The sequence below is a fragment of the Plasmopara halstedii genome (assembly GCF_900000015.1).
Source record: "Plasmopara halstedii genome assembly, contig: Scaffold_430, whole genome shotgun sequence".
Lineage (NCBI taxonomy): Eukaryota > Oomycota > Peronosporomycetes > Peronosporales > Peronosporaceae > Plasmopara > Plasmopara halstedii.
In genome coordinates, this window is record NW_020187350.1 from 441,166 (window position 1) to 453,058 (window position 11,893).

At 43.2% G+C, this 11,893-nt stretch overlaps 3 protein-coding genes across 3 annotated transcripts; all 3 read left to right on the top strand.

Moving 5' to 3' along the window:
* Positions 1-3,330: 3,330 nt before the first annotated feature.
* On the top strand, positions 3,331-3,984 carry PHALS_09677 (uncharacterized protein; the record flags this gene model as incomplete). The annotated part of the gene is made up of 1 exon (XM_024724976.1): positions 3,331-3,984. One exon carries the CDS (start codon positions 3,331-3,333, stop codon positions 3,982-3,984), a length of 654 nt encoding a protein of 217 aa, XP_024575799.1.
* Positions 3,985-8,095: 4,111 nt separating this feature from the next.
* On the top strand, positions 8,096-9,106 carry PHALS_09678 (uncharacterized protein; the record flags this gene model as incomplete). The annotated part of the gene is made up of 1 exon (XM_024724977.1): positions 8,096-9,106. One exon carries the CDS (start codon positions 8,096-8,098, stop codon positions 9,104-9,106), a length of 1,011 nt encoding a protein of 336 aa, XP_024575800.1.
* A 1,438-nt stretch (positions 9,107-10,544) lies between these two features.
* Positions 10,545-10,802, top strand: PHALS_09679 (uncharacterized protein; the record flags this gene model as incomplete). Its single annotated transcript, XM_024724978.1, has 2 exons — positions 10,545-10,584; positions 10,633-10,802. 2 exons carry the CDS (start codon positions 10,545-10,547, stop codon positions 10,800-10,802), a joined length of 210 nt encoding a protein of 69 aa, XP_024575801.1.
* Positions 10,803-11,893: the final 1,091 nt, after the last annotated feature.

Genomic DNA, 11,893 nt, shown 5'->3' on the forward strand with positions numbered 1-11,893 from the left:
AAAAAATCAATCTTCTTAGTGTACATCAAATTTACCACTTTGTCCTGCTAACCGGATCACTTTTTCACTTAAGACATTTTTTCGTGTTGAGAAATGCAGTCACGAAAATAAATTGAAAGTTTACCAAGATGAGACTTTGCGTTTCCATTCTTTCACCAGTGTATTAATTGTTACCACAGATAAAGCGTGAGACTCAATTGGGCGATCGACATCGAGGTCGACCTCAATGTTGTCGTATAAAATATCTTCCATATCTACATCGCCAGTGATAATTTGGATGAATATATTGAGTACCTTGTCACTTTCGTCCAGCAGAATGGGCACATGGGTTATATCAGGGAGGCAGATAACAAGGTGAAATCGCAGTCATTATGCTTCCGTGTCAGTGCTACGCTAGCGAGGCCGTTCTGTTGTGGCGAAGTTGGCGCACTTGACGGGTGTATAATTCCTTTAATGAGGCCAACTTCTTGCGGCAGTACTCGTCTCCATTGCTACTGCAAATTCACTTGGTGTTTCGCTCAAACTGAATTTCTACAAGCGCAACCTTAACAGTGAAACTTCAAAAAAACTCCTCGATGCGATCAAAGATACATACCCGAATCAACTGAGGTCATCGATTTATAACCCCATATACCTGCAACTTTCGGCTTCAACGGTTCCATCACATCGATATGAATGATCGCAAACAGAGTGCTGCCTTCACTTTACCTTCAGATGTACAGCTAACCACATACACAACCGCTGAAATCTTCTCCACTTAGCTATCGATCAGCACTCAGCCTCCTGTAACCAGCTACAACTTCTTGTCATTAATATGTTCTAACCTGCTCAGCCAAACAAAGCTATTCATAAAAAATATACATGGTCAATTTCTTCGTGTGTAGCGTCTCGGACCACGCGGATCCTTGTCGATGAATATGGTTCTTGCCACTTCTATGCCGTTACCGTCAATATGGCATTCGCACCTACAAACTATACAAAGACATTTTCCAATAACAGCTTTAACATCAATGATACGTTGACGGTGAGATTCGCCGCTGAGATATTAATCAAGGCACTCAGATCTCAAACTTCTGTAAAATCTTCACGATCATCAGACATATAAAAGCTTACTCTACTTTTCAATTGCCACACAATTTTATCTGCTGTACTATTGCTCATTGTTGAGAACACATACTCGTCTTCAACGCACTTTCCTTCACAATACGCTTCGGGATCAGGATGCAGCATCTCCTTTTTCGAGCAGCTTTCATTGTCTCGTACCTCGATGATTAGAACCATTTCATTATACTCTTGTGGCAAACTAAGTCCTTCTCATCATCCATCAACAACGACAACTTGCAATTACTTGTCTCCTAGCTTACTCCCATGCAAAGTCCTTGTTCATGATGTCCCTTACGTCTTATGAATATAATCAGCCTGAGAGTATATGCGAAGCAGACTCACGATAATGAATCGACGACTTCTGGCTGGTCTTGCATCAATGGGTCAAGTGCATAACGACCTTAAGAGAAGTTTGGGCGATTGGTATGGCACGGCACAAGGATACTAAGAACTGATAGGTCTAGTGTTCTGATCAAACATCTATACCGGAATCGAGATGGAAGTTTTAGGTGACCAAGCAATAACATGACTTTGTATTTGTTATTACCAAGAGCTGAGTCTAGCTACTATGTAGGTGTTGGATACGTATTCCTCTCCTACACGTACGGTTCTCACAAAATTACGTTAGTTTTGTACCTCTTTCTCTCGCTAATGTCAAGACAATACGCCAACGTTAGGTGGATGCGCCATCTTGTCTTGTATACTGTCACGGAATATGATGTCTCTGTTTAGCTTCAGGCTTGGAGCCGTGACTTATAACGGCCTAGAGTCACTTTCGTTGCCGCAACTCGGTCTCTCTAATACTCACATAACATGTAAGAGGAACAATACGATCTCAAAATTGCTCCATCCTTCTCCCTTTTGCCGAATTTCGTTTAGAATTCTAAAAGACGACAGCTAAAGACGACAACAATTATTTTTCGATGGCGCAAACGTTGCTAAGTTGAAATACACAATTTTACAACACCTTTATGCTAATGTAAATTGAATGAGCTATGAAGCTGTCACCACTGATGTCTACCGGGTGTTTTGTGTGCTGCCAAGTGGTGAGTAATCAATGGATGTGGTGGACTGGAAGCAATTCGGTCAAGTGTGACTTTTGAGACAATTTGTGCCGGGTGTGTCCAGATGTCACGCCTTGGATAGCCCTCTTTGACATAAAATCTATGTGAGCAATGAATTATGATTTGCGATGGACCTCCACACGCAATTCTTCTAGTGAGTATGTTGCATGCATCCCTTATACCAAGCCATTTCCAGTTTTCTACATCACCAAAAGAATACACACAATGTGCTTACTCCTCGCTTTGAGATAGAACTCCCAAAAACTTGGATGTGATCATGCATGATGTCCAGCACATCCAAAGATCTTGCTCATTTGCTCAATATTCCAGTCTATGACAACTTGACTTTGCGATTGTCAACAGAATTAGTTAGCAATCATTAATAGATGAGTAAGAAAGATTCAACAATGAGAGCATGTGTTCAAGAAAGGTATCCGTTCCTTACATCTGAGACGAAAAGCTCACCAACCACTGAAGTAACTTTGTCGTTTGATAATCAACATTTTATTGGGATCAGAATTGGGATATACGTCATCACCAGCAATGGTATTAAACCCTTTGATCACACGACTCTGAATATCTCAAATCATCAAATGTTTCAAGAATGTTCTCGCTAGGATATTTTGATACAGCTCACTGGCTGAAAGCATCAAGTTTACCATACGGTCAACGAGAATATTTGACGTTCAGATCGTTTGAGATAATGATTCTAATCGGGAGATAAGCTTTTTAGCTTTCATAATAATCTTAAGATTTTTGCAATGATATGAAGTTTATCACAGTCTTTCGATCGAAGTACGTGCCGATCCTTGATACCATGCGACACCCACACGTGAAGCTTCAGATCTAGAGTATATAATCTTCAATACAAGCTTGTTTTGTTTAGAGTAAAGTATAATACGCCCTACGAAGTGTTAGCGATCTAAATCACTTTGCAATTTCCCACGGAACCCAAACACCAAATCAATTGAGCAAGTGTTTGAGTCAAAAGCCACCGTACACGACTCAGCCCGCCACCACTTCCTCTCCTATTTTTGACAGCGTCACTTCTTGCCCACAAGCACCCATTGCTGCAGTGGTAGTCGTGTTAAGACGAAGTTTAAACAAGTTTAAAGCCTCAAGTCAACGAGCAAGATCAGCGTGTTTCTGGTGCCTATCAATTATGAAATTTCGCCTAGCTTTGCTCTTTGCTGCTGCAACTGTCTTTGTTGACGGTAGCAACCCGTCAACACTTCCAGAATCTTACCAGCACGCACTTTCTACTGAGACGCCTACCAATTCATTTCAGTTGTTGGATACTCAAGGAGGCAACAAGTATCTAAGCTCTTCTTCCAAGGCTGGCACGGCTGGAAGTGGGAAAAAGGCGCTTGATGAAGAAGAGAGAAACAGCGGGGAGTTGATTGCCAGCACAGGAAATAAGCTCTTGACATGGTTTGATAAACTCAAGTTCGATGGAGAAGTGCTTCGTGCAGTTGATCGTCAGCCCATTTTTGATAATGAGAAAATCCTTGAGACGATAATGCAGTCAGACAAGACAGTCAATGATGACGTTGTCAGCTTCATTCTTCTCCGGGTTGCGCACCAAAATATCGTGTCGAAGATTCGTGGAGATGAAAGGGAATATTATCTGTCCCTGCTGAAAACCATTCTTGACGACGAGAAAACCAGATCTCTTTTTTCGCAGCGTCATGATAAAGACATCAGATTGGAACTCGAAAGGTCCGGAAACAAAAAAGTTATTGATATTTGGGACGAGTTGGATAGCAGGCTTTCGGAACCAAAAGAAGACGCGAATAAGATCATTTCGAAACCATAGAAGAACGCGGATAGGAGTTCTTCAAAACCAGGGTTAGTACAACAGATGCTTTCCTATTTTAAAGGGTGAGATAGTGACTTTGTAGAGACTCAATAGTATCTTTGAATATAATACGTCAAATAAATTTGCCATAGTTCCAGACTTTACTGAGGTCAAGCATTGATTTGTGTAAAATGTAAAAAAAACAGATATTCAGATGATCACTGTAGATGAAGATCCTTTTGCGAGGTATTACAGTTGTCTATCACCGATGTATTACTGGGCAAAAAATCACTTTTGTACAATTGTATTAATGTTGGTGGAATTATGATAATGTAGTAATTGTCGACTATGGAATATCGAAAAGAAATGGTTTGTGGTACACATGAGCTGTAAGCGCATTTACAAACAATTTTGCTATTAGATATAGAAAACATATACATGTAGTATTACTTCAAAAGCTATCCTGGTTGTATGCTCCTCTTGAAATGGAAAATCGCTTCTGCATCTTGGTATAGTGTACAAACCAACCTCTTTGCCGGAGTAATCGCGAGGACTTAAAACCGAAGCTTTTTAAGCCATGTGCACGACAATCCCGTTGCATTTGGTAAAACACACGATCAAGTTGTAAAATCGGCTGAATTCTGTATAAGGTTGATATGTGAGTTTTTTGTTTACCTCTCTCCACAACAACTAAACACTCTTATAAGTTTAGATCAATCGTGAGGCTGTGGCTATTGAGCGTCCAGTCTTTTTAAGTAAGGACGGAATAGTCTTTTCCTTCAAATAAGAACAACTTAGATGCTTACGAATTAAATATGCTCCAGACCGAGCAACAGCAAGTCGTACTTGCGGTCTATAATTCAGAAGAACGTGCACGAGATAGAGCACTGACTTTAGTACCTCCTTTAGTACCTCTGCGAAGGTAGCATTGTTTAACACGGAAAGGGTCGAAGTGCAACGCATAATCAGGCGTACCTAGTGCGCTCTAATTCCTTGTCTATTCGCCCAAGCCAAATATGTGTCGAGATTGCGAACACGTTACCGCTGCAACGGCGCAGAACCCCTTTTTAAGAATTTTTAGCTTCAATTCTCATGGATGGTCTCTGAGCATTTGGCGGCCACACAAAGAACTTCGCGTCCACCCTACCGTATTTGAGGCAAGGATGCGTATCGTATCATAAGCTGAGTATAATTTGCGTTTGTTAAAGTACTGGAACTGAAGGATCTACGAGCGCGGCAAGAGCATTGAACATTAGCCATGATGAGAAAGAAGAGAACAATGCCGTAGCTAATGAGCATCTCCGCATGCTCAAAATCTGAACATCTGCGTAAGGCTCCTGTAGGATCGTCCAACGGAATCCTCTTGGAGTTTCTTAGTACCAGTAGGCGCAAAAGGGGCTCTAGGACAGAACAGGATTAAATTGTATTTTGTGAAGATCAAGGTCGATTGAACTCAGCTTTATATGCTCTTTACAAGAAATGATGTTCATAGCCTAGGGTTGTCAGCTTTGCGAGCTTTGTGAAGGCGCGGAAAGTCCAGACTGATTAAGAAGCGCCGTGCAATTACATTCAACGCGCGACTAACGAAATCAGAGCTCAGCCAAATACAAAGGCATATTCGTTCGCATTGCAACCTGGAAAGTGTTAACAAGTTGAATTTTCGAGTGAAGCTTAATCGTAAAACGACGTTTAGTCTTGGGCTTAGAATTGACGTTCAATGCTCGAATTCTATGCTTTATGGAGAAACGTGTGGCATTCAACGGATAGACCGATTTCAAAACAACAATTTTTGGCGCAGGCATGCAGATACGATAGCTGCAGTGTTGAACATGGCATCACTTCGATTAGTAGGCCAATTAATCGCTAAGTGTCTATGGCTAATCTGGAAATGCATAAGCAGGTATGAGTCCCGACCTTGGCATCTAAATGAGTGACTTGCAATAATTTATCGCGTCATCACCGAATAGCTTTGTGCTGATGTCTTTCGTGTCAGATTTAGTGAGAATAAATGGCGTCTGTAAGTCACAAGTAGAATAGCTAGGACTTGATGTTGATAAAGTTATCAATGTCGCGGTGTTTTGTAAATTAATTCCGGTTGACGCGCCTCCCGTCAGATTTGGACAGCTCCTCGAATTTAAATGTTTATTCTTCGTGAACAGAGTGACCAATATAGATAGTCTTTAGACAGTAAAATTTTCTTTCCTATCAGCTTCAATAAGCCCGACAACCTTCCTTTTCTCGTGAATCTGTGCAAGCATTGCAAAATCATGAATTTTTGAAAGTTTCGGCTGAAACCTGTGAAGGAGCTGAGTTCATAATCCATCCAAGATACTTCCCGTAGTTGCAGACACTCAAAATTCACTGTGTGCCTATTATGACATAACTGTTTCCACTGCGAACTCCTTTTTTTGCTTAAACAATCGTACGACGTGATGGCACAGGACCCACGAGTGTCGTCTCCAGATATGTGAGTACGTTATGAATTTGACTTATTTCCCGGTTTCAGATATTACACCACAAAGCAATGGCCCTTACCAAGGGAACAGTGTGACGTCATTGCCTCGTTTTTGTGAGCGAAACGGAGGCAGTTGTCTCCATTCGGCGTCGACTTTCTGTGTCAAAATGACCAACAGCAAGTGGCAAATTGCGCGCGCTTAAAAATATGCTAAATGTAGCCAAATTCTACCGCTACTGCCGATTCCAAAAAATCTTCTCAAAAAGATCTGCTGCAGAACAGTATGACTGGTTGCGTTTGTTTGATGATTGACAATCATAACCAACTGCTAGTGAGAGACATCTTAGTGTAATGCGTCATTTAAGCAGGATGATCTGGAATGGGCTGGTTCAAAGAATTTGTCTCACGCACTAGCAAAGTTCAATTGTTTGCGGGTGCAGTTGTTCAAATTACATCTTGTCAGTGCTTTAAACAAATGCGACGATATATTTGTTCGTAGTCGTGCGGAGCGCGGGATGTCGGATGCATATAGGCACAGTAATTATTAGCTGTGAGCTCGAGAGTACGCGCATCAAGACACTATTCGCCAATATAGACAAGTATACATTTGGCGCCGACAAGATCCACTAACGAAGTTACTCCAGTTTAAAAAACACAGATCTTGAAGGATCTTGATCCTTCAAGATTAAGGCCATCGATCGACCAGAGTATCTTGATCAATTTCATGGACAAGTATAGTAGAAATTGTACCATCTCAATGTAGCAGATGACTTTTTCAAAGCCAGGAAAAAAAGCATCAGATGTGCATTGAAAATAGATCCAGCGGAATCAGATCCGCCATTCCATGTCGTCTGTGATCCATCAAATTTTAAGTAGGCAATAATTTACTCCACGCGGATAACAGCGGTCATGGCGAATAATCGTCTGAGTTTTGCCAGCTTCGACCGACAGTAAAAAGTCTCGTGATGAGAATTAAAGTAAAATGAAGCATATTTTATTGCAAAGTTATTTATGCACCTGAATGTCTCCAATATATTGGTGATCTATATTGCTCATGCGTCGACGTGCACAGCGACGTCACTACTACATCATCGAAAAACGGCAGAGTACATTTGCTGGGTATAAAGTCCGTTAGGCTAAAAATGTTGAAAATTTGCATTTTCATTCGCCCCAACCAAAGCAATCGCGTATCTTGGTGTTGAATCTGCCAAATAATGTGGTAACACGTAGGTATTGCGTTGTTAAAGCTTTTATAATCATGGTGTTAGAAATCGAACGCAGCTTAGATTCACCGCTGAGCCAACGTTTGTTCTGCTATTTTCATCCCAAAAGATTGCCGCTTTATGGCATGACTCGACGTGAGGAGGTACCTTGCGATGAGGGAATCATCGCGTGACATTGGGCGAGGCAATGATACCCTTTTTAGATCACCACTGGAGAGAGGAATCACATACTTCCTCTGTCCGAAAATATAAGCGGTGCTGCGGGGATTGACCAATATTAAGCTCAAATTTGACCTTTTCTGCTTGCTTACTGGCTAAAATTGACGGGTCGAGCCTGACAAGTCGATTGGTGGTTCTCGTGCGAGTTTTTGTTGAACAGAGCCAAAGTTATAACGGTAAACGCACAGCCGTCAAACCCCATTTCGGCTTTGACTCTTCGCCACTCCTTGTGATGGGGTCTGACGCTACTTCTGTGGCAAAGCCACGAAAGAATATCACCCCGCCCGAGCGTGCTGAGGTTATCGCTTTCCTCCTGCGGGTCAGCATTGAGCTACGCCCGCCTCCAGGCGCGATCGGCTCCAGCGCGACTAAGTATGGATGTAGTACTGACCAGATTTCGCGATTGTGGCGCCGGACTACCAAGGACATCAAAGCAGGAGAGCCGATCAACTACAACAGCGGCAGGAAGGGAAAGAGTGGCCGCAAGACGCGTTTAACGCCGGAGTTCCGCCACGCCCTCAACGACGCCATCGAACTTATCCCGCTAGAAGACAGGTCAGATATTCGTACTTTGGCGAATACACTCGGTATTCCAAAGTCTACGCTGCATGACTACTTTCTCGCTGGAGTATTTCGTTGCCACACAGCTCGCGCCAAGCCGATGCTTACTGACAAGCAGCGTATCGATCGAGTCAAATTTGCTGCTAGTTTTGTGCAGCGTGGTCCCGGTGTCTGTATTCGATTCGACAGTATGATGGAATACGTACATTTAGACGAGAAGTGGTTCTACTTGAAGAAGGACAAGCAACGGTTCTATCTTGGAGAGCACGAAGAGGAGCCCTACATCACCGTGAAGAACAAGAACTACATGATCAAAGTGATGTTCCTTGCGGCAGTGGCTCGCCCGCGATGGTCTGCGAAGAATCATTGTATTTGGGATGGAAAGATCGGTGTGTGGCCGTTTGCTGTTTATGAGCCTGCAGAGCGATCCAGCAAGAATCGAGCGGCTGGGACTTTGGAGCTAAAGACATACACTGTCGATCGCGACATTTATCGACAAGCGCTTTGCCGGATGGTCATACCGCGCATCAAAGCGGTATGGCCATCAGGCAAGCGGGTCGTGCTGCAACAGGATAACGCCAAACCGCACGTCACGGTTGATGACCCCGAAGTGCTCAGCTGGCGGCTGGGATATGAAGCTTACCGCGCAACCAGCCAATTCACCGGATTTCAATGCGAATGATCTCGGGTTCTTTGCTTCACTGCAGTCGTTGCAGCACAAAATGAAAGCTAAAACTATCGAGGATCTAGTCAACAACGTGGACGACGCTTTCGCTAAACTCCACTACACTGCTCTCGACAAAGTTTTTCTGACGCTGCAGTCAGTACTGCAGGAGACAATGCATATCGACGGATGCAACAAGTACAAAATCCCTCACCTCGCCAAGGACACGCTACGAACGAGCACTGGTTTGCTACCACCTTCATTGACATGTAGTGATCGAGTGTACGATAAGGCCAGACGTTTCTTAAGTTCGGTTGGGCAAAAATAAAAAGTCAAAACCGTACTTAGGCTTATATTTTCGGACACGCGCAGTAATAGACACCAGCTTATATTTTCGGACAGAGGAAGTACCTTAAAGTGAGTGCTATGTAATGAACAACCAACATGTAAATGTGAGTAAGATTTATGTGCGCATATGTGTGATGAAATGTACGAATCCTCGCTGCATGCGTCAGCACCATTGTTCAGCTTGCCAAATCTGGCAGAGTGTTAGCAAACTTTAAGTATGGATTCTATTTTTTCGTCTTCTAAGTACGGTTCCGGAACTTTAGATATTGCAGACTTTTAAATCGTCTAGGCCAAATTCTCACCCCGCTGCTTACAGTGACTCAATTACCGGTAAGGGTACAGTCAATTCTATTCTGGACATAGATCTCTGCGAACTTCGCTCGCGTGGCATTTCTGTTGGCCTAAAATTTTCGCTTTACTTATTTTTTCGCGGAGTTTGTTCAAGTTGCCAGGACCAGACCGGACATATCGACCGCTGATTAACTACGAACAACTGAATGCAATTATTGTGTTGTGGAGTGGATCTTTCACGAGGGCCCACAGCGCTGATGCAAAATGCTCCCACTTATCGAGTTTGCAATGGATAACATTATACAGCAGCTCATAGTTCTTTTAAGCATAAAACTTTGGCCGATCGAATGAATAAGACGCTTGTGGAGATAACACCGTACATGCTCGGGTGAAGAGGATTCGACAAAACTTATTGGTTTGAGGTGATGATGATGGCAGCCGGCATCTAATAATAAAAGCCCGGCCGAGGTGGTGTCCAAATAAGTTACACAGTAAGATTACACGCGGATGTTTGGAGCTGTGATCACTTCTCATTACGCAAAGAAAACCCGTAGAAAGATGGGCGATCGCAGCGTTAAGTGCTGCCTGCTGGGACAAATCAAGCAAAGTAACGCATAACTACTAACAAGATACGTAATGGGCAAAGAGTCGTTGCAATGAGCGCGACGTTTGCAGATCGCCCAATGGCAACTAACTAAAACCGGCATTCGCAGAAAAAACTCGATGCTATCAAAATCGGAGACCAATATTTTGCTATATTCAAAGGAAACTATAAACTTAACGATAAATTAGCACTGTTTCTTGCCATATAAACACAATGAGCCAAGTGATTCAGCTCTTACGCGCAACTCAAGATCGTAAGGATTAGACGAATAAATCGAATGTCTGAAAAACATTCTCGCAAGATGTGAGGCGATATGTGCTACTTGCAAAAAATATTCACGTCGTGGAAAACTTGGATTGGACGATTAGAAGCTTATCATGGATCGTTATTCCGTCTGATTGCAGACGACCATACCGGCGGGTGTGCCGACCTACTGATGAAGTGGTCAAGACCAAGAGCAACACTCAATGAATGCGCACGATTAGGAGAATGATAAGATTTTCTTATTGCTCAAAAGTGAATGCTCGTTAACACGCCTCCAAAACTGAAGCCAATTACAAGTGAGTTTTTCGAGCCAAGCGCGATCCAAACGCTGATATCGCCCATATTAAGTCTCGTCTTATGATGAAGGGATCCACCAAGCGTTCCGGCGTCGACGTTTTGGATACCTGCTCCTGTTGGTGCGATAAATCTACTAACACTTTGTTGCGATTCGGAAGTACGAAGATGAAAAATTTGCCAAATGTTGCTCATGACCGCCAGCTTTACACACCACCATTTCAAACAACAGAGAAACTGAGGTCGTAGCCAAATCGATCTCAGTGCTGTCCTGTTAAAACAGTAGCCGATGCCACTGGATGGCATCGCGACTGATAACTTTATCCATGATCTCCAATCGATAGATTTTTGTTTGAATTGAAGGACGTGACAGCCGACAAATAAGTACGGCGTGCGATCATAATTCTTGTGTATATGATGCGTCTTAACAATGTAAATAAATCGACCGAGACCACCTTCTTTGTGGGTAAACACAAAAAAGATAAGGTTGGCACCAAAGGCATCTCTAGTCATGGAAGTTACCGGGTCGATGCTCGACGACGAAAACATGGCGCTTCTCATTACCATCCCTGGCTGTCTCACAAGGAGATTGACAGAGTGTGTCGGCTGCTCGAGAAAGTCACGTGCGCCGACTATATCACGAAGAAAGCGCTTGACTGTCTGCTTGCCTGCAACATTGCGCTGTCTAAGGTGGCAGACAACGGGGTTAAAAAATTCGCGCAGTTGCACACATGCAATCGTAATTTCTAGCAACGTGGCCGAAATTGCTAAGCTCGCGAAGTTGCGCAACATCAATTGTGTTATAAGAGATGTGCCCCTGGCGAAGACTTCACTTCGCCACCAAGTGGAAGAGGCAATGAAAACCACAGTTCCATCTTAGCGCCTCGACATCTCTAAGACGAGCGCCACGTGGTGGAACTCGTCCGAGCCGATGCGAGAGCTGAGTGCGACCAAGGCTTTGGGGATGTTTGAGCTGCCATAAATGTCCCTTGCGCCGACAATTT